This window comes from Fukomys damarensis, unplaced genomic scaffold (genome assembly GCF_012274545.1).
Source record: "Fukomys damarensis isolate Sample0158 unplaced genomic scaffold, DMR_v1.0_HiC HiC_scaffold_26, whole genome shotgun sequence".
Taxonomy (NCBI): Eukaryota; Metazoa; Chordata; class Mammalia; order Rodentia; family Bathyergidae; genus Fukomys; species Fukomys damarensis.
In genome coordinates, this window is record NW_022900938.1 from 28,970,471 (window position 1) to 28,998,220 (window position 27,750).

The 27,750-nt window shown below is 32.9% G+C and overlaps 1 protein-coding gene across 3 annotated transcripts in view; it reads right to left on the reverse strand.

Moving 5' to 3' along the window:
• Csrnp3 (cysteine and serine rich nuclear protein 3) overlaps positions 1-27,750 on the reverse strand; it is a 176,531-nt gene that overhangs the window by 129,358 nt on the left and 19,423 nt on the right. Inside the window, exon 2 of one of the 3 annotated variants that reach the window (XM_010606883.3) lies at positions 16,093-16,178. The exons of 1 other annotated variant lie outside the window; for it this stretch is intronic. In XM_010606883.3, the coding sequence (XP_010605185.1) occupies positions 16,093-16,105 (13 nt within the window). In that variant the 5' untranslated portion in view covers positions 16,106-16,178. Of the gene's footprint in view, positions 1-720; positions 743-16,092; positions 16,179-27,750 lie in introns of those variants that run through there. One more of the 3 variants, XM_010606886.3, reaches the window with a different exon arrangement.

The window sequence follows — 27,750 nt, forward strand, 5'->3', positions numbered from 1 at the left end:
AAAAAAAAAAAAAAAAAAAAAAAATCCATGCCAAGATAAACTGTTTCATTATTCTTTAATTAAAGAGAGTAGGAGATACTTCAACTGATGAAAGCAATAAAATAGAATATCTGTTTGTATTCCTAGAGATGACTGTGGACAATATGAGAGAAATGTCAAGGCAAAATTCTAAGCAAGACTGAACTGAAAATGTCAATGATCCATTTGAAAAGCAATTCTACATAATGGCTCTTTGGGGCCACATGGAAATAAGGGAAAGACCTCTCATCTCCAAGAGCAAAAGAAGAAGAGATAGAATGTTAAGTGGAGATAGCGAGCAAGCGGGATAGAACATATAGATAAATACATCATGAAGGATATGGGAAAGTAGGAGCAAAAGACATCCTTAAAGAAGAAGAATGGTGTTATAATGGAAAATTAGAATTACTGAACTTCAAAGTGGTCCATCCCACTTTTCTTTTACTGATTTAGGTAAATAACATGAATAGAAACACTATGAGATGTAATAATAATAATAAAGAAATTAAAATTCCATGTTTAAAATAATTAGTAAAGAGGGTATGAGTAACTAGATTTCTCTCATAGATATTTGTTTATACAGCTGTAACATGGAATGAAAGGTTTTGCTGAGGAAACTGTTGGGCAATGTTCCCTTCTAGTATTCCAAGGGTAAAGGTCAATTTTGTCCCCTTCCTTCATCCACAATCATCTAAATCTTACCTTTTTCACCTATCTTGTCTTGGTCGCTTTCCTGATCACTGGGACACAATCCTAACACACACAGTTTAATGGCAGAGATGTTTCCTTTGGCTATGTTTTCAGTCTGTGGAATTTTCAGCAGTCCCAGTCCTGTCACCTGGCTGCCAGGAATAGTACGGAGGCGAGACTTCAATGGGAAAAAGCTGCTCGTGTCATGGTCCCCAGGAAGCAGGGAGTAAAAGGAGGAGCTGGAAAGGAGATGTAAAGCTCATTCATGTCCACAGTACCCCGTCTCCATCCAGGCTCCACTCCCAGCCCTCGGTCAGCTGTAGCACGCTCAAGATTCAATCACCTTCCAAAGCCCCATCTATTAGCACGATGAGGCCTCTGAGGTACCCTCCCGATCTAAAAAAAACACAGCACATTCTAGGAACCAAAGGGAATGGAGAGCTCAGGGGCTTCTTCAAGCCAGAGCTCTCTCTTATTAACTCAGGATTCTCAGTTCTGGTGCACATGGTAGGTAGATAATAGATGTCTCTAAATTGAGCAAATCAAAATGAAAACTGGAAGTCAGGTAATAGTTTTAGATTATTAACTTAACTATGGTAATGTCAGAAAACTCAAATCAATAAAAAGAGAAGTAAATACAGAAATGTGAAGAAAAGGAAAAACAAAACAAAAGTGAGGAAACATTCATAGGAAAAAATAGGTATATTGATAAAAAGAAAAGTTCTGAGTGGATAACAATGATTTTTTAGATATCATAAATAATTTTTATTTGTTTGTTTGTTTTTTAGTACCGGGAATCGAGCTCAGGACCTTGTGCTTGTGAGGCAGGTGGTGGCACCGCAGAGCTAAATCCCTGGCCTACCATAAATAATTTTAAAAATGTGAGCTCCTTGAAAGGAGGTGTTATATTCTGAATACTAGCTAATAATTTGTAACAAATCAATTAAAGGTTGCAAATAAAAAATTCTCTCCATTTATATTCTAAAGACTGACATAGTAATGGACTGTAGTAAAACCTCTCAGCTATTTATAACATGACATTAATGTGATAGAACAGATAAATATCATTCATCCTGCAGTGAAGATGAAAGGATATTTTCATTTGGAGAGTCCAAGGTGATATTCCTAACGTAAAGGGACTTTGATTCTCTTGAGGCTCACTCTCTGAATGGCCTTATCAATAAATCCCTAAAACTGTATTCACTAGCTGAGAATTGTAATCCCACCGATGCTAAGTAAGTAGCTTCTATTACCCTTGCTTTGTTCCTGTATCACAAACATGAAAAAGCAGGATGGATTGAACATGCAAGTAACAAGAGGATTAAAATTTCCACCATCTCCACCTCGAGACATTTAAAGAAGTTTATTTGTACCTTTACATGAATATATCTTGGTTCTTATTTTTATAGATGACTGAGATAAGGAATAAAAGGACCATGTTACAAAGAAACTTCAAAATAAAACATTTTTAATGGAGAGAAAAGAAGTTTATTTATCTTCTATCCCAGACAGCAGAGACAATAGTGTTGCAAAAAATAGAGACCTCAACTGCTGTGGCTATTCTTTTGGAGAGTCCACTGAGTATGGGAACAGAAAGGAAAGACAGAGTTTGCTGTTTGAGTTTTTAAATCCTGCTTTAACTTATCTTTTAGTAATGTCATATATATGAAACAATATGGAAGCAATATGTACCCAATGTAACATCCTCTTCCAGTAGTTGTTAATTAGTACATTTAATTTTAATATTGATGCCTATAATTTATTCATCTATTCAACTGAAAATACACATTTTTCACAATTTTCCAGTCTTGTTCTTCTGCAGTATAACATTTAATATTTTGAATTACTGAAATGTGTGTATATGTCTATGTTTTCAGTAACATGAAACATATGTATATAAGTTTGGATTAAACATCGTTTTTGTAAGGAAGAGCAGATTCTGCCAGAAATAAGTCTCCACGGCAGAGTCAGAGTTGAAAAAACCTTAAACATTTCTGGTCACTGTAATGAGGTGAAGGATTTGACACATGTTTAACATTGTGCACTCTAAAAATTCTAAAAGCAATTTTGTAAAGCTGAGGTCAACAAACTCCTGGGAATAAAAACAAAAATCTTAAAGACAGTCATTATTTACTATTCACCTGATGGAACCAATACTTCAAATGATAAGACATGACTTTTGCGTGGTCATTGGGTACTGGCATGTTTGTCGATAAGTAAAGTTATATGAAAACCATGTTCAGCTAAGATTCATGAAAACAGGGAAGGCTAAGCCAATTAACTACTGGGGAAGAAAAGAGATAAAGAAACATACTGAGATGGACTTTGAAGAAATTTATTTACATAACTAATAAAAATAGGCAAGAACAATTTATAGTAAAATGAATCAGCATTTTAAAGCTTTCAGCTTCTTATCCTGAATTAACATTATAATAGTAACAGCACCACTTAACAAACAACAAGAATACGTAAGACAGTATTGTGTTTAAGCTGATAAAGGCTTAGTAAAGTTGTCCTGACATATTTGAACTTACTTAAAATGAATTTTGGATTATACTGTGGGCATACAAAGGGTACATACCTTGGGGTTGAAAACTAGATGGGCTTTTCTAAATACAGTGTTATCTTAAGTAAATCACTTCAATGCATAGCCAGGACCCTATGGCAGAGCAAACCTCTGATTTTACACACAGATTGTGTTTGTGTGTGTGTGTGTGTGTGTGTGTGTGTGTGTGTATATTTTTCTGAGGGGAGAAGTCATAGTTTTAAGGGAAGCAGCAACTTCCAAACCTGATCAATTCTGGTGATGTCTGGAATGACTAAATTTACCATTAAATCAACTGTGTATATGAATCATTCTGCCAGGTTTTCATGTTGATTTTATAACCCCAGCCCCAATGCGCTTAATTCATGCCTCTCATCTAGGAAGTTCTCAATATACATTTGCTATTGATAATGATGATAATAGTCCAAGCCATGATCTCATTTTCAGGACTGTACTCCCATCTTCATTTTCAAGTTTCTCTCTAGGCCAGCAAGGTGTTTATTCTCTCTCATGATGGCAATAAACCTGTCACCGTGACCAGACTAGACATAAAAATTTCCAAGGCTAGCACACAAATTTCTTCCCCTGAATGCAGGTTTGCCTCATGCCTGAGTCTATCCTGGATGACAGGAAGGCCATCTTGTATATCATCTGTCTATCTGTAGACCAAATGGTGTACAAGGACAGGGCATCTAAATTTTGCCAAGCTTATTTTTCAAACCATTCCGTACTTTGTGATTAAGGTTAGGATGACAAGGTTTTCTTCTCAGTAGCAGAAGGAATATGCTTTTGTTTTCATTCAAAAACAAGTTATTAAAATTTTTTAAATTGTAGGCAAAAAGAAGACATAGCTAAAGCATTCAGAATACATCTGGTTCCTAGCACACAACCTTTTGTGAAGATCTAAATATGTTCTCTTCTTACATCCATGAGAAATATGTACCTACATATTTAAGGTTTTTTCTTCTTCCTAACAATGAATCACACTTTAACATTTTACTCTATGTCTAAAAATGAATTGTATTCATTTAAAATGGAAAACTAAAAAGCAGTAAAAAATTGGTAAACACAGTCTGTGTTTACAAATTAGTCTATAATACAAAATGTACACAGTTATTGTTAACAGTATGAATAGTCAACTCAGGTATAAATATAGAGACATGATATCTTATCTGATAATTTTTGTAGAAAGTTGACTGTCCTGGATATCTGCATGTAGCTTTTAATTGTGTGTTATATGTATTTGCTTATAATTTAACACCACTATATGAATTTGGGTTTAGAATCCACTAAATTTCACTCTATCATGTATAACCACAATTACCAGTTTGTTATATATTACACAATATACTAATGCATTGTTTTAATCATATAAAATCATTATTCATAGAAAAATGAGAATATTTTGCCACTTCAAAAAATTTAATATGCTCTTAATGTCTTCCCATGTAAGCATAAAGTAGAACTACCTCATCCTTTTATGAAGGAGCTATGTAAAATTCCCATATTATGACTGACTATAAGTTAGAAGTCAACTTTTTAATATAGGTATTTAGAAGGTTTCAAAATTGTACTGTTATAAACAACTTGTAAATGAACATCCTTTATGATCCTATATGACTGTTTCTATAGAATTACTAGAGAAAGTAGTCAAAGGAATTAATGTTTTAATAAATATTGTCAAATAGTCTCCAAGATTATTGTAAAAAACTTGCATGTCACCAGTAGTGTTCAAAATTGTACGATAGCTTTCTCAAGCAGAGATCACAAACTCGGATGGCTTCAAAGCCACACAGATAACAAAGTCTAAGGGATGATCAAAATGTACGGTGAAGGCTTAAATAAAAATTTTTATTGCAGTAAAAGGCACATTGTCATTAATTCCTCTCAAAATACTTCACCTCGCTTCAAACACACTTGTCCCATTTCATATGTGAATTAGCACCAAGCAAGAAAATGGCAGGTAATAAAAACTCAGCAACTTAAATTTAAAATATATATAAAGGACAAAAAAACCATAGCTTATTTCTCAGTCTGACAGGTGTCAGCCTTAGTCTTAAAGGAAATCAGGCAGTTTTGACTTTTCTTTTTTGAGCTAGAAATCAAACCTAGGGACTTACATATACTAGGCAAGTGTTCTACCAATAACTAGGTTGCCAGCCCCCTAGTTTTGGTTTTATAAAGCAAGAATATTACTCATTAGAAAATTCAAATAACTTTGATGAACTAATTTACATTCACACATTACTTTTGCCTTATTTTCTTTACATTTTTTTTTCAAAATTTACAATTATGAGAATAATTCAGTCTCTCCTAGACAAGACTCATGGTATGTTGTATTGATTTCAGCAACGGAAATCTTCTTTAACGGTTATGTCAAAAACAGTTAAATATATTGTCTTGTATTCTGACCATGCATAAACACAATTTTCTAATTCACTTAAAATTTTGGTAGCTCTTGACATGCTAATTTTACATATTAGTGGAACTCATTATGATATTTCCACACATGTAAGTACTGTGCATTGGTCACATCCAACTATTTTCAAGCTTGGTATTAAGATTTCAAATTTAAATATTAGATTATTGTAGTAGTCTTATTATTCATCATTATCATTCATGTCAGTTGGTAATAGAAGAAAATAAATGTAAGTCTAGTGCTTGTTCTAATATAAAAGTATCCAGCTAGGATTCATATTTAACCCAGTAAAATATCACCGAGAAGAAAAAAGAAATCCATTATTTCAGCTGGACAAAAGAACAGAAAACGAAAACTCTTGTGTTCTTTTGATAATAATGGTTATCAAAATACTTCCCCTCGCTTGTAGGCTATGAGAAAGGGGGAAGGCCATGGAGGAAATTGGTTCTGTTATTTCTCGCATTCGGCGACATCAGTAAACCTCTGAAAATTTCAACACTGCACATACTATGTGTATGAAGCAGTTTGGCATCTCTGAGCACCGCGCTATGTCCTTTAATCTTAGGAGATTGTCAGGGAGAAATGGCTACAGAGGAAATTCCTCCGGCTACATCAGGAACGCGAGGCTGGATTTCACAGCAGAACAGTCAGTCGGTCTGAGGGGGATGAGGATGATTAGTAAAGAGTTTGGGTATGAGTCAGTCATATTATTCAGATTCTCCTTTTGTATTTACAATTGTTATTTATGTCACTTTTAGAGACCTGAAAAATAAAATGCCTACACATAAAATAGCAGCTATTTTCTCAACGCTTCTGATTTATATTTAACAGAAAGGTTAAAGCCAGGTGTGAAAGAAATAATTAAATAATGTTTTTAAATCAATACTATTAAGGAGCATTTCTTCAACACTCACATTTTAAAATGTCATATTATTCTCTTTTGAAAAATCATTTTTGAGAAAAAAGAATTGAAAGTTGAGATTTTTTTCCTTTCTTTTTTTCTTTCTTTCTTTCTTGCTTGCTTGCTTTCTTTCTCTTACTTTCTTTCTTTTTCTTTTTCTTTCTGTGTTCCAATTGCTAGTTTTAACTTTTTCTTAAGTTTAAGTTTTTTCTTTTTTATATATTCATTTCTTTTGATTCTGGAAGATTAGTTAGAAGTGAGATAAAAATAACATCCTCTCAGGAAATGTATATGTAAGAGTAGAACAGAGTTTTCCAAAATTCTGGATGCTTATTTTTGGCCTGATGTTACAAATCTAAGTAAACAACTAAATTGTAATCACTTCTGCTTAAGATAAAGTGAAAGCAGAGAAAGATTAGCCTATTATAGCTTCTAAGTAGAACAAAAATTCAGCAGAGGCTTTTGAACTCATGATTTAAAGACTTTGTTAAAAAAATACTAATTCCTTTTCAATTACTTCACATTATGTTCAGATATGTGCTTTCAATTCTACCTGAAATACAAGAAAATATGAAAGATAAATATTTTACTCTTCGTTTATTTGCTCTTATACAATGTCTAAATATCATTCTTCTTTACATTTTCTCTGCATTTGTCTGGAATTATAGATAACTGGAACAATATTTTTTTTTAATTTGGGAGTCATTCACTAATTAATATTATTTGAATAGAATTCTCTCTAGTTTAAACATCTGACTAGATTAGTAGTTGGAACTGATGAACAGATATATAACTTTTTTAACATATTTTCAAAAACTTTCTATAGATTTCTTCTCCATTCATTTGATAGAGTTGCTTATATGCCACGTTTGCTAAGGACTATCTATATTGATGGATGGATGGTATATGGTAGCTACTGAATATCTTTTGAGTCTCTCCTTGGAAATTCCTACCTTGCCCACAGAAGTGGATCCTTCTCATATTAATGTTTACTGTATTTCTCTTACCTTTAAACTATGAGCACATGGTGACAATATAGGCTAATTCAAAGATGGAGGAAGTAGGAACATTTTGCATGCTTAATATGACCATTGTATAATATGTACCTTTTACTGCTATTTATGAGGAAGATTTTATTTATTTTTTAAGATTAAAGTGAATAAGACTCGTTTTTTGCAAACTTCGCATAAAACCTTGCCAATAATATGGGTAAGATTTATTTTTAAAAGATCCAATAATTGTGTTTTAATAATACAGACTATTTGTATCATATATGCAGAAATGTTTTTCAAAAGTCTTCTCTTTTTCAAATCAAATTGAGAACACTCTAATGCATATTACATGTAACAAAATTTTCCAGTGAAAATCTCAGCAGGATTTTATATAGACATAAACAAACTGACTCTAAAAATTATAGAGTAAGGCAAAAGTATTAGAATATCAAAACAATTTTATAAAAAAGATAAATCTGTCTGATTTTAGGATTTACTGTAGAATTATGATAATCAAGGTAGTACTGTAAAGAGAAAGGGGGAAAAATGGAGAAACCAGACATATAGCAATACATAATGATTAACTGATTTTTTTTTTACTAAGATGTAAAGGCAGTTTAATGGAGAAAGGCTAACCTTTTTAACAAATGATAATGAAATATTAAGACATTTGTATCCAAAATATTGGACCTCAGTATTTCACACAAAAACTCTCAAAATAAGTATTGTGCCCAAATATAAAACATAAAATTGAAGAAAATGTAGTTGAAAATCTTTGTAACCTTAGGTTATGCTAAAAGTTTGTAGATACAGCAAAAGCATAATCAATGGAAGAAAATATTTGCTAAATATTAAATATTACTGTATTAAAAATGCCACCTCGAGAATGAAAAACAAGTGACAGAGAAAAAACGTTTGCAAATTGCATACATTTTGTTTGCCCTAAAGACTTTTATCCAGCATTTAAAAAAATTGTTCTCAAAACTCACCGATAGTAAACAATGTAATAAAATTTGGGCAAAATATTTGAACTCTTAAGAAAGAGGGACTGTAGATATTTATAAACCTAAGAAAAGATATTTAATACCATTATTCATTAAGAGCACACAAACATTCTGTTAATTGGAATGGATAAAATAAAACAAATAAGAGTTTAGAACATCAAATGTTGCTGTTTGGAAAATGGGAATGTTTCTATATTGTTCATGGAAATGCAGGATGGTACATGTCATTCATAATTTTGCTGTGTCTTCCAATGTGAGACACAATTTCCCTAGGGTATTGCTCATAATAAATGAAAACTCAAAATTTACTATATTAACACTTATCACAGGTTCATTCAAAATTGGGCTAATAGAAAACAATAAACACAGTAGAGCTCACTGAGCTTGTGAAATAGCTCAGGCGCAAAGCTCTTTTCTAGCATGCATGAGTCCCTAATTTTGATCATCAGTACTGAAGAAGAAAAGTCCAACTAAACACACATGTGCCCTTCACTAAGTGGATTTCAGTAGGTGAATGCAAAATCAAACTGTTATACCTACACAATGGACATGACTTAGCCACAATAAATAACTGACTATTGATATATGAAATAGCAAGAATTAATCTCAAAAGAATTATATTAGGGAAAGACGTAGATACAAAGAATGGCATTTTTATAAGACATTCTGGAAAAGGCAAAACAATAGTGATCTAGAATAGACGAAGTGGCCAGAGATTAAGGTGCGGAGAATTTGATGAGGGGTGACCCAAAGGAATTTTTCAGGGATGGATCTGGTCTGTACTTGAATGTGGTATAGGTACATAACTTTATCCAATTGTCAGTCTTGTAGAACTATACACCAAGAAGAGTAAATTTTAGTTTTTAAATTTTAAAACGAATAAATTTCTTTTTATTCTTTTTTGTGTTTTTGCATTGCTTAAATGCTCTCCTGGGCAAAAGCCACATGAATATCTGTAAGCTATTATATTTATTCAACATTTAGTAATATTTTGAAATAATTTAAAATAACTTTAATATTTGCAATTTACTATTGTGTGCTATACTGATACATCTTATTTTTTCTCTAAGTAGTTAAAGAATTGTTCCATGAGATACTTGTATAAGACATGATCTTTCCTTTCTTCCCCTAGGTTAGATGTCCTTATTATCAGCAACAAATATATTCTGTGAACTGGGGTTTGTTAATAAACTTGCAGGCCCTCTTCAATGACGTGATTATTCCCTTGTTGCACTTTATGACTCTGTCTTGGAGAGAGAGGGAGACGGGGAGAGAGAGAGAAAGAGAGAGACAGAGGGAGGGAGGGAGAAAGAGACTGATTTGGGAGCTCTTTATTTCATTGCTTTAATGATTTTTGTGTGTCCTTATTAGGCATCTATATCCTATCAGCGTGTTTACCTACCATAGAGTCCTGTAGCCTAACAAAAGAAGACGGTTAGAATCACCCACACCATAACAAATTCCTAAGAGTAGCTGTGTTTGATCAGGGCAAGCAGAGAGGACAGCAGAGCAACAGGCTGAGTGAGAATGAATCTCCAGGGAGCACTATCATCTGGGTAGGAGTAAATATCAAGGACTTTTGTGCGCATGTTCTTTGACCTCTACAGTATTTATTGTTTTCCATTCACAACTTCTCTCATACATATCAGCTATAGCCACTTACAGTATTTGAGTTTGTGATTTGTGACTTTCAGGATGGAAATAATAAGAAAGGAGCCTCTACAAAAAGTCCACAAGGTGTCGCACAAAGTGAGAAAAATATGTGTAACGACAGACCAGAGAGTGAAAGAAAATTGTAGTTAACCATATCAAATACCCCTGAGAGAGCCAGTCAAGATAAGGAAAGCAGGTCATCCACACTCTAGAGGGAGCATGCTCTGTTAAATGGGGTCGGAAATCAGATAGAACTGTGCTGAGGAGCGAGTGACTCTTAGAAATTGGAAATAATTAATGCAGAGTGCTGGTAGGGAGTGTTTGAACGAGCTGGGACCGGAGAGAGATTGGATGAAGGTGGAGGGGCGGCCATCAGAAGGAGAAATCGGTTTGTTTTTGTTTGTTGGTTCATTTGTTGATTTAATTTTTTGGATAAGAGTGTGAAGAAAGTCTATAGGCTGAAGGGAAAGAATCAACAGAGAAGAAAAAGCAAAAGATGAAGGACAAAAGGAGATAATTAATGGCCAAAGGTCTCAGCCTCTGGTGAGATGAATAAAATCAAACTCGGGCTTTGCTTGAATAGCAGGAAGGACTCCTGATCCTTCTTTGAGATTGGAGAAAATGAACAGTAAGAATGTTTATAGAGGTAGCCATTTGATGCTGGAAGGAATTGCAAGGATCTACAAGTAGTTTTCACACAGTGACCTCAATTTTCTTGTTAAAATAGCAGGTGCAAAGGGGGGATTGTGTGGCTTGAGTGGAGCGATAAACTTTCGAAATAGCAACTGACCACAGTCTGAGTGGAAGGATTAGTGAATGCTATTGAGGGACTAACACAGGTTAAAAAAAACCCATAAAGCTTCAGAGTGGTATAATGGGCTCTTTTTGCACTCATAAGCCTGGATAGAAAGAAACAGAAGTTTCACTACAGCTTGAATTCAAAGTCGTTAGTTCTGTATAAAAAGGAACAAGTTGTAGAACAGTGGAGTAGTCTGCTGAGCTCTGTGTAAAATCTCAAGGAGAACTAGAGAGAATATGGAAGGTTCAAAGGTGCTAGAAGTTTCACTGAAGTCTAAGAAAAAGAAATGAGGAAAAGGGCTTATTATATTTGCAATCGAACTCTTAACTTACTCTTACATTTTTACTCTAGTTCCTTTTTATCCTAATTTTATCACCTGGTTTATAGTCAGTCTTAATATTTTATAAGATGAGTTTTAGATGCAAGTCCAAGTATAAGCAAGTAAAGAAAAATTTAAAGTATAAAGGTGTTCAAAAAGGGATAAGTTTCGTTTAAACAAGAAACACTAAAATGTCTCTCTTAAGGGCTGGGGTTTAGCTCAGTGGTGCTGCTGCCTGCCTTGTAAGTGAAAGGTCCCAAGTTAGATCCCCAGTACAAAAAAAGAAAACAATAACAACAACATCAACAAAAAACAAGTCTCGGGTTAGGGATTTAGTTCAGTGTAACTGCTGTCTGCCTTGCAAGTGCAAGATCCTGAGTTTGATCCCTGGTATCAAATAAATAAATAAAATAGAATGTCTCTCTCAAGTCATTTTAATGGAAAATAAGATGTGGGAGGTAATTGAGAGGTTTGGTATTTAATGCAGACTAGAAGTACATTGAGGTTGCAGAGGTTAAGGCTTGGTCAGCTCAGAATAATTTTGATTTGTGAGAACAGTGGGCAATGTTTGAAGACATTTTTGCATATCCCAACTGTAAGGTGGGACACTACTAGCATTTGATGCAAGAGATGCTGCTAAATATTCTACAATACAAAGAGTGCCAGTTTTTCACCAACAAAGAATTATATGACCCAAATGTCAATAGTGCTGTACTTGAGAAATTTAGATTAGGTTCATTAATCATTTCTAGGAATGATAGGAGAATTAAAATGTTGTGGATCTATTTGGAGAACCATTAAAGATAGATGCAGATCAGGAAGAGCCACCCAAGTTGGGGAGCATGTTAGTGACCCCAGATTCAAAGATTTATGGGCTTGGCTTGTGAGTGACAGGACAAGTCTTTATTTGGAATCATCCATGGCGAACTGGATTTGTGACTCAAATTTGAAAATGATTCTTGGGGTAGCAATTTTATAAAGCAAATCTAAGGGAGAATGAAATCAACACAATTTAAGATAATTCTTTTAAAAAAAAAGTCATGGTTCAGATATCCTTAAATAAAAGACTTCTTCATTCTACAGGGAGGATTTTAGGATGAACACAGAAAATCAACATTGGTTTGGAAGGAATCAATACATAATATAGTGACACACAAGAAATCTTTGTTTTCTCTGTGACCTACCAGCCTTCTTCTGCCTTCAGGTCCCCACAACCTTTGGTTTCCTCAAAACACGCAACACCCATTGCTTCTTTGTGATCAGTCTCATGGAGTTGGCAATTAATTCTCTCCCCAACTCAATATGTAATTAGCCCTCTCTGCTTTGGTTTAATTAAGATAGAACTTCTAAACAAACATGACCTTTATTTTGCTTGTTTTGAAACTTCAATATTAAATTAGTATTTTTTAGAAAATATACTTTCACAACATTGGCCTTTTCAAAGACTTGAGGCAATTACAATATATAAAAGGATTTGAAATTTTCCAATTCAAAGTTTGTTTTGTTCAATTGGATGGCCAAATATTCACTTTATATGGATTTCTGGTCAATTAAAATATTTTTTTTCCAGTGCTGGGGATCGAACTCAGGACCTCGTGCTTGCGAGGCAGGCATGATGTTACTGCACTAAATCCCTGCCCTCCATGAAAATAAACTGACGTAGCTACTTTTTCTTATGTAATGAAATTGTCTGAACCTTTCAACTGTAACTAGTAAAGTTAACTTCATCCAATAATATCAATTTGCCTGGTAGGTTCATCTATAGTTTAGATGAATTACAAAAACATGAGCAATACTCTGGGGTTTATAAAGAAGGCTTCTTTTGAGTTATCTGAAGGGAAATATATGCAACTGGAGACTATACTGTTAATCAAAATAAACCAAACACATCAGCTCAAATATTGCATGGTTTCTCTTATATGAGTAACCCAAAGTATAAATAAAGAGCAAAATTTAAAAAATAGATGATAGCAAACAGGGAGACAGATGTCTTGCAAAAGAAAAGGGAACCAAGAAATGGAGTGGTGTGGGAAGAAAGGGAGGGGAACTAGAGGTAGAAAGAACTAAACTGCACTTTGTACATCTTCCAGCTCTTTACAGTTAATATAATCATGCACAAATAAAAAAGGTGCAGGAATATATGGACCATTAACACCTCCGCACTCCTGTACTTAGCACCAAACGCAACACAGGGCAACTCCAACCAGATCACCAGGAAAAAGAACCTAATTTGTTGATGAACACAAATAGGTCAACTTAATTTATTAACTCTCTATTTTTCTAATATAGAATATGCATGTAAGGAGACATATATCCTTTGAAAAATTTATGAGAAGGTGATATGCAAGTAATTCACCACTATTTTCAACTTTGATGCTCTGTGCTCCCTAAAATAATAATAAAACATGGAGATCTTTACTGTTTAAAAGGTTTTATAATATTTTATTCAATTAAAAATAGATTGTGGAGCTGCAGCTTGGCAGTAAAGCAATTGTCTAGAAAGCCTGAGGTCCTGGGTCAATTCCTCCAAACTAGAAAAAGAAAATTGGGTGACTGTCTATTATATAAAGATAAAAAGTTATACTCTTTATCTCTTTAGTAAATGAATAGGTCAGTTTATATCCAATAATATATTTCTTATGGATATAAAGTGACATTTCATTTTTTAAAAATAATATTTTTTCTGGTGAAGTAGAGGAAAACACATAGTAATTATTTTGCATATATTAACAAATTTACCTTGATGAATGATGACTTAATAAACTTACCATCAGGTGTTGTATTGCATCACACTTATTTTTAGTTGTTACTATAAATACAATTACTATTATCTCTTTTCTATAAATTATGCTGTACTAAATCATTAGGCTTCTTTAAAAACTCCATTCTTCTTTAACATTTTGTATTTCCTTTCCTTTTATCTTTTTTCTGCACAACATTTAAAAGGATCAAACTTTTACACAGAAGTGACTTTGTTTTTTATTACCTTTATATTACTTAACACTAGCCTGTATTTCCACTGAAGCAAAGACACTGGTATACTTTTTTATTGCTCTTCTACTTTTGCTCCTGTTCAAAGAGCAGGCACTTGATACATATTCATTCAATAGTTATGGTTCTTAGGAATGAATTAAGCTACTTTTCTAATGGCACAATGAGGCATCTGGTATCTTCACCGACTTTTCAAAAAAATTTATAATTTTTAATTTACTAGACTTACTTTAATTTCTTAAGGTATTACCTTAAAAAAAAACTTGTGAGAAGCAGAGTGCCATATAACTCCATTTAAGCAGACTGGACTCTCACTCTGTTCCAAACCTTTTTACTCACCCAGCTACTATTTGTGTATGATCCCCTAGGAGTTTATAGCATTTGAACATCTTTGAACCTACAAGCCTTTCTAAGTAATTGGGGAAATGATTCAGTTCTCTAGTGAACATTATAAAGGAAGTGAATATACCAAGTTTAAAGAAAGGAAGGAAGCAGAGCTACCTGTCATTTTCATGTTTATCTGCACAACTATTTTCCATTAAATTTGCAGCTGTGGCAAAAAGACTTTTCTTTCTCAGAATCTCATCTTACTTGTGCTGCACTCGAAGAGTCACTTTTTTATTTAAAAAAAGTCAGTTGGCTGTAGGTTGTAATGGAGTAACATCATTAGTATAAACTCAGTTTTCTAGGCTAATAAAAGTGATAATGTGAAAATATGAATGATTCTCAAATAACTTCCTTTGGCCTTCAAAATTCATACTGCTTAAACTATCTTTTCTTTTAAATTATGTGTTGTCTGAGTCAATAATGAAATTATTGGGCGATAGCATATTTGCTGGGAAATTTTTGATGACAAGGAACAGATCTTGCCAGTTTTGAAAGCAATCAAAGAATTTAGCCCATTGTCTTGCATATGGTCAGCTCTAAATAAATAAATCAATCTTTGAATATATAAAAAACCTATAGAGACTGAAGATAAGCCTGGCAAAGTAAAAATAGGACATCACCAATAATTTATGGTTTAAAATTATGAATATATAACATTGGGTGGTACAAGTGACTCTGAAATAATCCAATTTCTCAAACTGTCTTCTTGAATGAATCATTTTAATCAATATTGTAATTATAATTTCTAAATGAACATTAGTTATTATAATATCCTATGTAATAATGGATAGGCTTTCCCCCCCCGCATCTTATAAATATAAGCAATTTAGAAAAAGATACTCAATATCCACTTTTTCATTTAAATAAATGATCATTTTCTGGAGGCCGTATTTTCCAAACTTAAGACTATTTCTTTGTACTTAGGAATGACAGAGAATGTGATTCAAGGAACTTTAGGATTACTCAATAGCTATTCTGTTAAACTTTATGTGTGTGGGTGTATATTTTTGTAGCTAAATATGCAAAACAAATACAAATTTCACTTAGTTGGTTTATATACTTTAACAAATGACGGAGAAAAATTTTTGTGATACCTACTATTTATTTTTGTATTAATAGTACTACCATTAAAAAGAGAATACTGAAAAACAGTGCTTTCTATTAAAAATATTTTCTTTTAACCATACCTAGTGGAAATAAATAGCACAGTTCTTATATAAAACAGTTTTAAAGATCTTAAGGTATTTATTTGAAAGCAGGTATTTTAAGTGAGAATGTTTTCCTATTATCCAATTAAGCATTAGTAACAACAACTTGGAATGTTTATCTCAGATTTGTAAAATGCACAAAAATGATAATGTGTGAATTGCTAACCTTGAGATCTCATGAACTCCAGTATTTTCCTGAAGACTCTACACTTCTGAAAACATTTTTTCAGTTTGTTGATACTTCATTTTTTCCTAAAAAAGAGATGTTCCAGTGTTATAAAAGGTTATATTTTCAAAGAATAAAGGTGACTACAAGGTACAAACACAAATATATCAATTTTTAATCAAGAGAAATCTTGGAATGTAAGTATAGCATTGAGTATAGGAACAGTTATTGAAATTTTATATGTTTTAGTGTAGAAAAACTCCTAAATAATGTAGGAAATTTTGAATAATTTACATATTTTAGTTCATTTATTTACCTAATTCTCAACTCATAAGTATTGTTATGGAGAAGTTAAAGATATATCCATTTAATGAAATCATATCACAACAAGTTTAAGTAAGTTCTACTCCTCAGAAGTTTCATATATTCTAGGCCCACAAAAATTCAATAAAATCACCCCAAATTTGTATGTTTTGATAGTTAATAAAGTAGCAACTGATTTTTGTATTTGTTTAGGTAAAACTAGTACTAAAATCAAAAGTATACATATTCAGGTTTTAAGATAACTTTGGCTTTTAGAAAAATGAAAATTTCTTTAAAACAGATGAACTGAAATATCTTGTTTATTAAAACTACAGTACCAAAATTTAAATTGATTAATGGCACAATTTAAAGAGATTATGAAATCCTAGCAGTGATGACATGCTCTTTATTTACACACACACACACACACACACACCACACATATAATATGTGACTCATTTTTTAGAAGACACTTTCCAGAGAATATGTGTATATGCGTACATTATATTTAAAATATAAAAACTAGGTGTCAAGATTTGCTCATATGGTCATAGCTGTGGATGAATGACAGATAAATGAAGAAAAGTCAAGACAAAAGAAGGCCAACAAGAAACATTAAACAAATTCTGTGACAGAAAGATATATACACCTTTGTTAGAAATGTTTGTGTGGTCAAAACTCATCAATTTTAAGGTCAAAATGGACTTTGGCTTAACAATTTTTTCAAACGGAAATCAACTTTTAAACATTAAATTGATTTCAGAATCCCTTAATCTCATGAAGAATGCAGAGAATTGCTGCTAGAATTGATCAGATCCCCAGGAAATGCTTACATTCTTACAGATGGTCCTGGGACCACAGCAAAATTTAAGACTATGTCAGTCGATGTGTTTTCATGCTGAGCTGCAGAAATAGAAACGAACCCTAAAACAAGAGAATGATACCCACTGGTAGGAGTGAAACAGAGATTATAACATTTTTAGTTCAACTTGTAGTTAATTAAGCAGACTATCCAAATTGTTATGCTGAACATTTTCCCTGGTGGAAACCTCACAGTTACTGCCCTGCACATTATGAATGCCCAAAGGTCTTTACGGGTTGCTAGAGCTTCTCTGACAATTTTCCTTCTCTTAAAATGAGGAACACATTCCAGATATTCTAATCAGAAAATGTCCTTATCTTCTCTGCCACGATAGGATGTAAGAAATGTCTTAAATAATCCTTTGTATAAAATACCTAGCACCTAACAAGTATCTAATAAATATTTACACGCTTTCTTTACAGTTTAGTAGCATTGCATCTTTAGACAGAATCAGGGTATATACAATCAACTCATTAGTCTGACTTCAGAGTGGTGTGTTTTTAGCACCATGGAGCACAGGCCAATGTCAAGTATAAAATGTAAAGAAAAGAAGGAGCCTTGTCAGGGATTTAGCACAGTAGCCCCACACATGCCTCACAAGCCCAAGGTCCTGAGTTCGATTCCCAGTACCCACCCCCCAAAAAGAGGAATCCAATCTGGATATCATGAGAAAATTTCATTTTGAGTCTATTCAGATGTTATTCTAATACAGTGACTTTACAATAAGGTGAATACTCAAAGAATCCTGAGATTTTAAAAAATATCCTTAGAGAAATGCAGACAAAATGCACCTGAGAAAAAATATAAGACAAATGATAATATAATAGAAGGTAATTAGCTCTAAAGTAGCAAAAATCAGGTTGACAACTTTCTCTAATTTCTTATCTCTGACTTTCAGCAAATTAACATCAATTTCTTCATCTGCCAAATGGGCATATAAATTTGTATTTTATATTTGAAATAGAAAGTAAGGCATTTAAATACAACATGTGACTCACAACAGATTCTTAATATGCAATTAGATTTAGAACAAAAAAAAGGAACAGACTATGATAGGATGTTAATAAATTTAAAATGAATTGACATATTTCCACTATTTAATTATAGATGAATTTATTGCACAGTTCTATTTTAAACATATTTGCTTTAGATCTTTTTCATAGTTATAAACTATGGGATCAAAATGAATTACTATTAGGGGACTCACTGGTATTGGTGATCCAACATGTTTTCCTTTCTCCTATTTTTTTGTCTTTTAACAGTTAGGTCTCCTTCCTCACTACCACAGAATGGGGAAATGAATTAGAGACAGTCAATCAAAGGACTCCATCCTTTGGACAGAATGATCGGTGGAGTGAACCAGTCATACTAAGGTTATCAGTCAGGGTCCACTTCAGAAAATGTAGTCTATACCAGGTAGTCAAATGGAAGTAATCTCATAAAGGAAGCTAGTTACATGGTTATAAAATAGCTGAGATGTGAAATAAAACAGGGACAACAAAAAAGAGTGGTTAGCAACAGTAGAAAGGTGCTCTACCCCTCGGGCTAGAGGCCCAAAGTGGGAGGGACAAAGGATAACAGTTGCTATCTGGTTGCAGCCAGATCCCTCGGGAAACTGCTGTATAGGGGCTGGGAATCACAATAACATGACCATTAGAGCAAGAAGTGCCCCACGGAGGAAATGCAGCACATAAAACACAGCCAAATGAGTAAGAATATTCTGGTGCGTCCTTTCTCCCTGGCTCCCACTTCCCACCCAGTGCCTTCTATTTGTTGAACTCAGTAGGTAAGCTATTGGGCATAGAATTTAGAAAATGCATTTTGCAGAAGAGCAGAGACTTGATCTGAGCACAGATTAATATATTGTTGACAAAGTAGGTTAATCCTTAAAGTTTGATCTTTTGGAGCAGGGAGTGGAAGATAAGGCTTTTTGACTTCAAGAACATAGTGCTAAGGAGAATGTACATGTCTAGAGGCACAGGTCATCTGAGAAACCTGTAATTCTATATGCAGTAGGATTGTTGCTGCCTAGAGAATAGCATATCAAAGAGGTCCTCCCACAGTGAAAAGAGAACCAAGTCATAATGAATAGGGACAGGGCTGAGGTTGCTATTTGAGTCCCAAGTCCATTTTGCATGATGTGACCTCACTTTTGACATGTGCTAAAATTCCTCCTTTTTTGCTTCAGTTGTATTGTACAGGACATTTCTCTTGCAATAAAAAGGCTTAACTAATATAGCCATGACCATAATTGTTCGATATTTCAAAGTTTTGTCAGGACAAATGCTAAGTATTATCCCTATAAGAAATAAAATTAAAGAATGGATTTAATTATTTATTACCTATAAGAAAAAAATTAAATGAATGTGTTAATGTTGACTGGGCTTGGTTGTCCATAGGACTCTACTGAGTTCTTCTCCTCTCTTTTGTCTTAACTGGGGAATTTAAATTAAAAAAAAATACAAAGGCAGTTTCTAGAAAGGCTATTGCTCCCAGTCTTTTAAGACAGAAGAGCCATTTATTTTCTTTGATTTTTATCAGGTACAAGTCAGAGTACAAAAAGAATGCAGATCAATGCCATACGGGGAGGCTATCAAACTAAAAATTACCACAAAAAGAAAACTGGTTCTGCAGTGAGAGAGTGTGAGATACTAAATGGAACAGAATTGTCTTCTTTTAGTCTACCTCAATACACGACGAACAACTTCTTAGAAAATAAGTGAATGGTTTATCATTTAATCCATTTGCAACAAAAGGTCCAATCAGCCTCATTAGCTATCTCTCCATTCATTCTGAACACTGATGTTTCTATCATTTGATTCTTTTACTGCAGGCAATGTCTTTATTTTTCCAATTAAGTACAAAGTATCAATGAGTTTTACTTTGTAGGATAAAAATATCATGGAAATATGAAGTCAATTAGTAGGTGACTTTTGTTGTATTCATTGTTGTTTTTGGTACCAGGGACTGAACTCAGGAGCTTGTGTTTGCCAGGCAGGTGAGGCGCCACTAAGCTAAATCCCTCGCCCCAGCAGTTTTTCTTTGTTTATTCTGGGTACCTAAAATTGAAAGTCAGATCTTATCATCAACATTTTTGTTTGAAGAATTAACTACCACCCAATTCTTCAAAAACCCCTCTCCATTGAAAGACATGCTCTCTCTCCAGGGTGAGTTTCCCAGGACATGGAGTTAATTTTTCTACAACCCATATGATGAACCAGACAAAAAAATACATTTTTAGCATGATTTCATGTCTATGTGTCTTAAGTTCTCAATTCAGTTCTTTAGGCCAAGACACACTTTCCAGTCTGCTTGTAATACATCTTTAATGTAGTCTCTTTAAAAGCAACCTTGTTGAACTAATATTTGTATAGTATACAGTTTACAAACTTTAAATGTAAGAATGAGTAGATTTTGGCATATTATCAGAATTGTGCAACCATAACCACAATCAAATTTATATCATTTTTGTTATTCCAAAGCAAACACTCTAGCTACTAGCTATTATCTCCTAATCCCTCCCCACTAAATCTAGGCAACGACTGTGCTACTCTCTATAAATTTTCCTATTCTGGTAAATTTTTAATTCAAAATAGACTGTGCTAATAGCAATAATAAAGACATGAACATATCCAAAGAAATGAAAATCCTTCAAAGCTTCACACCGTATTGGAGTGAAACTAGAAACTGGCAGCAACAATGATGTTTTTCTCTATTGTCTGTCTTTTATTTCATACTTTACTTATAATTGATTTTTTTCGTACCAGAGACACCAGGCGACATTTACACTTGTGTGTCTCATTGACCATTTGACATCGTGGTCTCAAGGTGCATCCATTTTCCTACAAATACTTCAATTTCTTCTTTATTACGGCAGAACAATACTTCATTTGTACCTGTACCACATTTTCCTCACCCATTCATCCAGGATGTTCCAAGATTTAGCTACTATGAGTTATGCTGCTATAAATGTGGTATACAGTACGCTTTTAGTCTTTTGAGGAATCTCCCTACGGGTTTACACCGTGGTTGTTATCAGTTTACAGACAACAGTGAAGAAGGGTTCCTTTCTCGCCACAGCCTTATCAGTATTTGTTGGCTGATTTGTGGATGGTTGATGTACCCGGATAATTCTCTTATGAACAGAATCTAAGCTCTTGTGTAATTAGTGTATATCCCTTTAGTCACCAGAGGTATTAAAGGCAAGGAAATGAATTTTAGCATTTAAAAAAAACTAATTTCAGTGGCAACCAGCATTGCTGAGTAGGCTTGATCGAATCACAATCTGTCATTTTCAGTGGTATTTTTCTTTTATTCTAATTAATACTAATATAGACAAGAGCTCAAGGGCCTCTTGTATTTAATGTAAGATGCTTTCTTCCTCTTAAAGAAGGATTTTAATATATTTTTCTGTCATAGGATCTAAAAATAGAATAATTTTTTTTGTGTTCTTGTGGAGTTTATATCACATACCATGCTCTATTGGCTAGCAGTGTGGGCTCTGGAGTTTGAGCTGGTTTTAAATCCCAACTTCATCACTCTTAAGCTGTGTGAATTTAGATAAGTTGTTATCCTTTTGGTTTCTCAGTTTCCTCATCTGTAACTTCAGAATAATTCTCAACATGATCACTACCTCCACCTACCTCAAAGGTTGTTTTCTCAGGATTTTTATAACGATGCTTCAAAGACACTCAAAACAACCCCAAAGCATTACTGTCAGTGTTTTTTTGCACTATTTCTGTTTTGTCATTTTTGTGTATGTATGAATTTGAATTGTATTATGAAATATATCTTAAAATTCATTTTTTTCAGCTTTAATTGAGTTTATTGGTACATTTTAGGGATACAGTTCAGTTACATTCATTGTTGGGATCTTGTACCTCTCCATGACAAGTCTTGATTCTCATTTTTTCCCCTTGTCCCTGCCCTCCCTTCACCCCCTCCTCCCCTCCCCATCTACAAACACTTTATTTTCATCTTTTCATTCTCTCACATTTTTTTCTTTTCCCTTATTACCCTTCCCCTACCCATCCCACCTTCCCTACACCTTCAGCTCCTTTCTTCCCATTTCTAAATGTCAGTAATCTTATTAGAATCTTATGCATTGTTGCAGATTATTCACACCAGGGAAACAGTAACATTTTAAAGGTCCCTTACTGCACATATATTGTTGGATCAAATTCAGATCCTTATATGAGACTAAAGAAATTACTCTGGGATGAAATAGTGTCAAAGGCAATAACAGTTTTATATTAGGAATATATTTTCAGTTTTTCAGCATTAATAGAGTAAAATAGTATTATCTGAAATGTACTGGTAAGGTCGGGGATTTAGCTCAGTGGTTCAGCTACCTTCCTTGCCAAGTGCAAGGACCCAAGTTTGATCCCTGGTACCAAAATAAAAAGTATTGGTAAAGGATTTGATGTAGTTTTGTATTCATTATTAATTAAAAACTCTTAGTGAAAGGATATCTTGTTAATGTAGGATAAGATATATTATATGCCAAATTGAAAGGAAACCATTGGAAATATGTTTTTTAAGTAAGCTGGACATGGTGGTACACACCTATAATCTCAGCACTCTAGAAGTCTGAGGCAGGAGAATCAAGTTCAACTTCAGTCTAGGCAATTTAGCAACTTAGTGAGACTTTGTCTCAAAATTTTAAAAAAATGAATAAATAAATTAAAAACAGACTAGGGATGTAGCTCAGGGCAAAGGCTCTGGTTTTAGTACCCAGTACTGAATTTAGAAAAAAAGAAAAAACATTTCTAATATTACTGGAATGAAAATACAGTATTTTAAAGATGTCAATATGTCAACGTGCTGTATGATTAATCTTTAGTTTTAATGTAGTTCTAATGACATAAGAATGGTTTCTTTGGTAATTTAACAATATTTTAAAATTTAACTAATAATCATGTGAGAATAATTTATGGAATCTTTAAAGAGTATTGTAGTGTATCGTGTTTCTGATCATGGTGGTAGGTTAGAGAAAATTGAGAACTCCTATGTGAGATAAGGAAACAGTGCAGAGCCATAATAAAATAGTATTGGGTTAGAAAAATATTTATATGATAAATAAAAACAGAGTGTAAAGGTAAATGACTAACTAGGAAAGATATTGTGCATACATTCATCAAATACCTAATCTTTAATATGATAAAACAAGGAAAAAGAAAATCACTATAATAACAAAGAATCTAATCAGGTAATTCACGAAAGCACATATACGCATACCTAAAGACAACTAAATAATGTATAAACAATTAGCCTCCTAGTATTCAAATAAATTCGAACTAAAATATCAATGGAATATCATCATACTGACCAATATATTTATATTTGTGTGCCTGTCTGTATATGTCATAGACACACACACACAATATATGTATATATATATATATATATATACATATATATATACATATATATATACATACAAGCATATGTATATAATATACAGAGAGACAGAGAAATAGAGAAAAAGTCACCAAGTCAGTTTTGCCAAAGCATTCAGCAAATAGGCACTCAAATGTTAGAAGTGAGCATATAAACAGTTAAATTTTTCTGGAGAGAAATTAAAGCAAAACACTTTGAAATAAGATATCAACTTCTACTAATTTTTCTATTATTTTTATCTATAAGCTGTAATCATATTGGTAAAAAAAATTCTAGAACGCTATTATAATGAATGAACACAGAAAATCTTGTTAGGGTAAAATATGTGATAATAAATAAAGAAAATTTATATAGATATTAAAATCTTCCATAACTCCACCATCTAGAAAAAACTTTCTTTGAAGATTTATTCTTTCTATAGAAAATAAGTGTTTTCCTTCTTGATCTTACATATTCATACCTATTATATGAGATTTCACAAAACTCATATATAATATATACATAACTAATATATAAATATAATTTTGTAAACTTGTTTAGTAACTTGAATATATTTTAATATCAGTATATACATTTACTCTGCTTTTATCACTGACATATACACTCACTGTCTTGGATTTCCAGAGATTATTTAACCTACTGCATAGTAATATATTCTATACAAATGTCACCTTAAAAATATTGCAAAAATTATCCATAAGGCGTAAAATGTCTTACATAGCTTTTAAAATAAATAAATAACATGTTACATATGTATGTTTTGTATGGAAAAAATTCTTGAAATATATATCTAAAAATGTAAATGAATATGAAATTAGTACTGCGTTCTCCCAGCCAAAATGAAAATTGCCATAGAAACAGCAAATGACAGAAAGTCAGCTCTGACATAGCAAAAAAAAATCAATAGGCAATAATAGTTTTAGGGGATTCGTGAAGTAGGACTAACTTTACTGTAAAAATTAACCATATTTAAGTTTTATTGTCATTGTTTCTTCCAAACCAAAATCCTTAAAGATAGAATTAATGTTTTGACATTAAGACTTAGATTACATATGTTTTCATAAATGTAGATGTCATAAGCATCACAATAAATTTCAAGATGAAATATAGGTATTACTTTAAAACTATTTTATTAATTTGATTGAAAACTAAAATATGTGCATTTTCATCTTGCTGTTTCACTAAAATTATCATCCAGTTGTTGCATAAAAACATAGTAATTCACACATTTGAGGTTGTTACATAGCACAATTAATAGGACCCATTGCAGAATGAGTCCCACCATGCAGATATCTAGTTTAACCAAGACTAGTAGGACCCACTACAGAAATATTTAGTACTTTTACTACACCATCTAGTAATCCTTCACCAGCTTTCAGTGTTTTGGAAATTGTTTTCAGTGTTTGGTGCTTTTCTTTTGGAGGGGGGCTGATGGTATTTATTAAGGTAACCATAAGCATCTTAAATTGATTTAATTAAATACATAAATCATCTCCAAAAATTTATTCACATTCCTACAACTGTAAAGCATATGCATTTTGTTATTATCCCATTGTTATATTTTGAGATAAGTTAAAAGCAAATGCAGCAGAGATTCTATTTCAATTATAACTCAGAAAAGATTTCCTTCCTAAAAATTAGGTATTACTAAGAAAAAATGCCTCAGTTTTTACGTGTTGGTCTTTGTTTTAAAAAGCAAGCATTAAAAAAAAAGCAAACATTTTTCTTCTATTATATGTATTAGGCTTGCTCTTTCTTCATCACATTTAAAAGCTATCCTTATAACCTTTGATCAGTTCTCAATGGAATTCAGCGAATCTGAGACTTATGTAAGTATTTTCATTTATGCCAGATCATTGTAACTGAGCATGTAAAACATGGTGTAATAATTCTGAAGCCCTAATATATTGTTTATTCTCAAATTCCTCACTCAACAGAAAAAAAATATTTTTTAACATACAATCATGTACTTCTCAGAGTGAAAGGGTTAAATATTGTAGCCTATTCAAAAATCACAACAGGCTTTTGATTTTTAAGCAGAACCAGGTTTAATCCTTTCTTGTATTCACATGCACACAAATGTACTTCCCCTGAGCTGTCACAAAGCATCAGAACGCCAGATATGCACAATGAATGTTAAAGTCTTTTGAGAAACACAAGGACATTTGCTTTAAGCACTGATTTCATCGTCACCATCATCACAAACAGCAAGGATAAAACTTGTCAGTTTCTGATATTCAAACTAAGCCAAAGTATTATGGTTCTGTGAAGAAGCTTAGTATAATTTTAATCATCTAAATTCATTTGAATCCCTTTTTCTAGTCACAATGTTTTGCAGTTGGGCAATAACTTGTTTATCACCTGTGACTACTCTTAGAAGAACCCCAATGTAAGGATGTGATTCTTTATAAAGATATTTATAAAATGAAAATAATAGTCATTTGTAAATAAGTCATATTGTCAGAAGAAAATGTTTTGATCACTAATGTGAAGGTAGTACCTTTAATATTTAATAGCAACATTATTTTTTATGCTTTTTATGAAATACAGCTACAGTATCAAGTCTACCTATAAACATCAAGAATAACTAATAGTTTTGGGAAATTTGAAGATTTTCTTTGATGCATTTTATATCTAACACTAACAAAGTCTTATCCTTCAAATGAGATGAAAGACAATACCATTATCACGACAGGACTATCTTTATATATAGTTTTTCATGATAGCTAGCTAACAGTAAAAACACAATTGTTTTTCTACATTCATCATTATAGACATAAAAAATTTCATTTGAAATTCAGTTCCATTATGCTTTTAAGTTTAGAGACAAATTTAAATTTTTTTCAGGGCTCTAAACAAATAAATACAAAAGCCAACTCTGTGCCTAGCCAGCAAAATGGAATATAATTACTCCATTCAATCAGAAGCTGTGACTAAGTGAGACCAATTGAAATGCAAGGTTAGTAGGTTTCTGAAATCTTGAATTATTGAACAAGTAATGCAAGGCCCTGCAGTACAAGGAATAGAAAGATATTATCGTTTTTTTCAGGAGGTCCAAGATGCTCATTTACCCCTGTGGAAAATGTGAAATGGAATGTAACTGTACTGTAAATCTAAAATGTACCAATAAACTCAATTAAAAAAAAAAAGAAAAAAATGTGAAATGTATAAAGGCTTTTACTTCAAAAGAAAAGGAAACAACCCTTGATTTGTTGGCTACTGTTAAAGATTCACGCTGCATATTTCAGCTCACCTACTTTTTATTTTAACATTTCCACATTATCACAAGTAGCATTATGTCACCAAGACCAACCGATTTCATTCCTGTAAATGTAAAACAACATGTTTGCTGTAAGATACTTCCATCAATGTCAGCGGCATACAAGGAAATTCTCAACAGTCTGCCCTGTCAGTTACTTATGAAAAGGAAAATGAAATGTTCTTTCACACTGAAACATAATTCTCTGCCAACTATTTCATTTAGCTCATTGAGTTTGTCCATAAACTCATCACAGTCGCTGCAGCCAGGACATGCCAACACTTTCACCAGAAACAACTGAAAAAAAAATCCTCCAAAACCAATGCAGATAAGACACTATTTATGATTACCAAAAAATAGATTCATTCTATTTCTAAGGGCATACCACACAGAAGATACAGTCATATCTTTTCCTTGATGATTGTAGTCATTCTACTGTACTTATTAGTCAAGCACACACATGGACCATCAGAAACAGCATGGTCTAGTAAAAAGGCAGGGATCTGCACTAAAGACCTTTGCAACCAAGTCCTATTTGATTCTTATCAAATATCTCTGGGCCTTAGTCTCTACATCTGCAAATGAAGGAAGTCAACCTGGATGTTCTCAAAGGCCCTGCTAGTTCTAACACCCTTTGAATTAAAAATTATATATGACTGTTGTTGTCTTTTGTTTTACTCTGTTATATACAAAGCATGGCTTCTGTATGTAATATGGTTGTTCTTCAATTTTTCCAACTTTACAAAATAATTTATTAAGTATTACTAATTATTATGCATTAAGCTTGTTAGCTTTTTGCACACGAAAGCTAAGAGTAACCCACAGCATCAGAAAG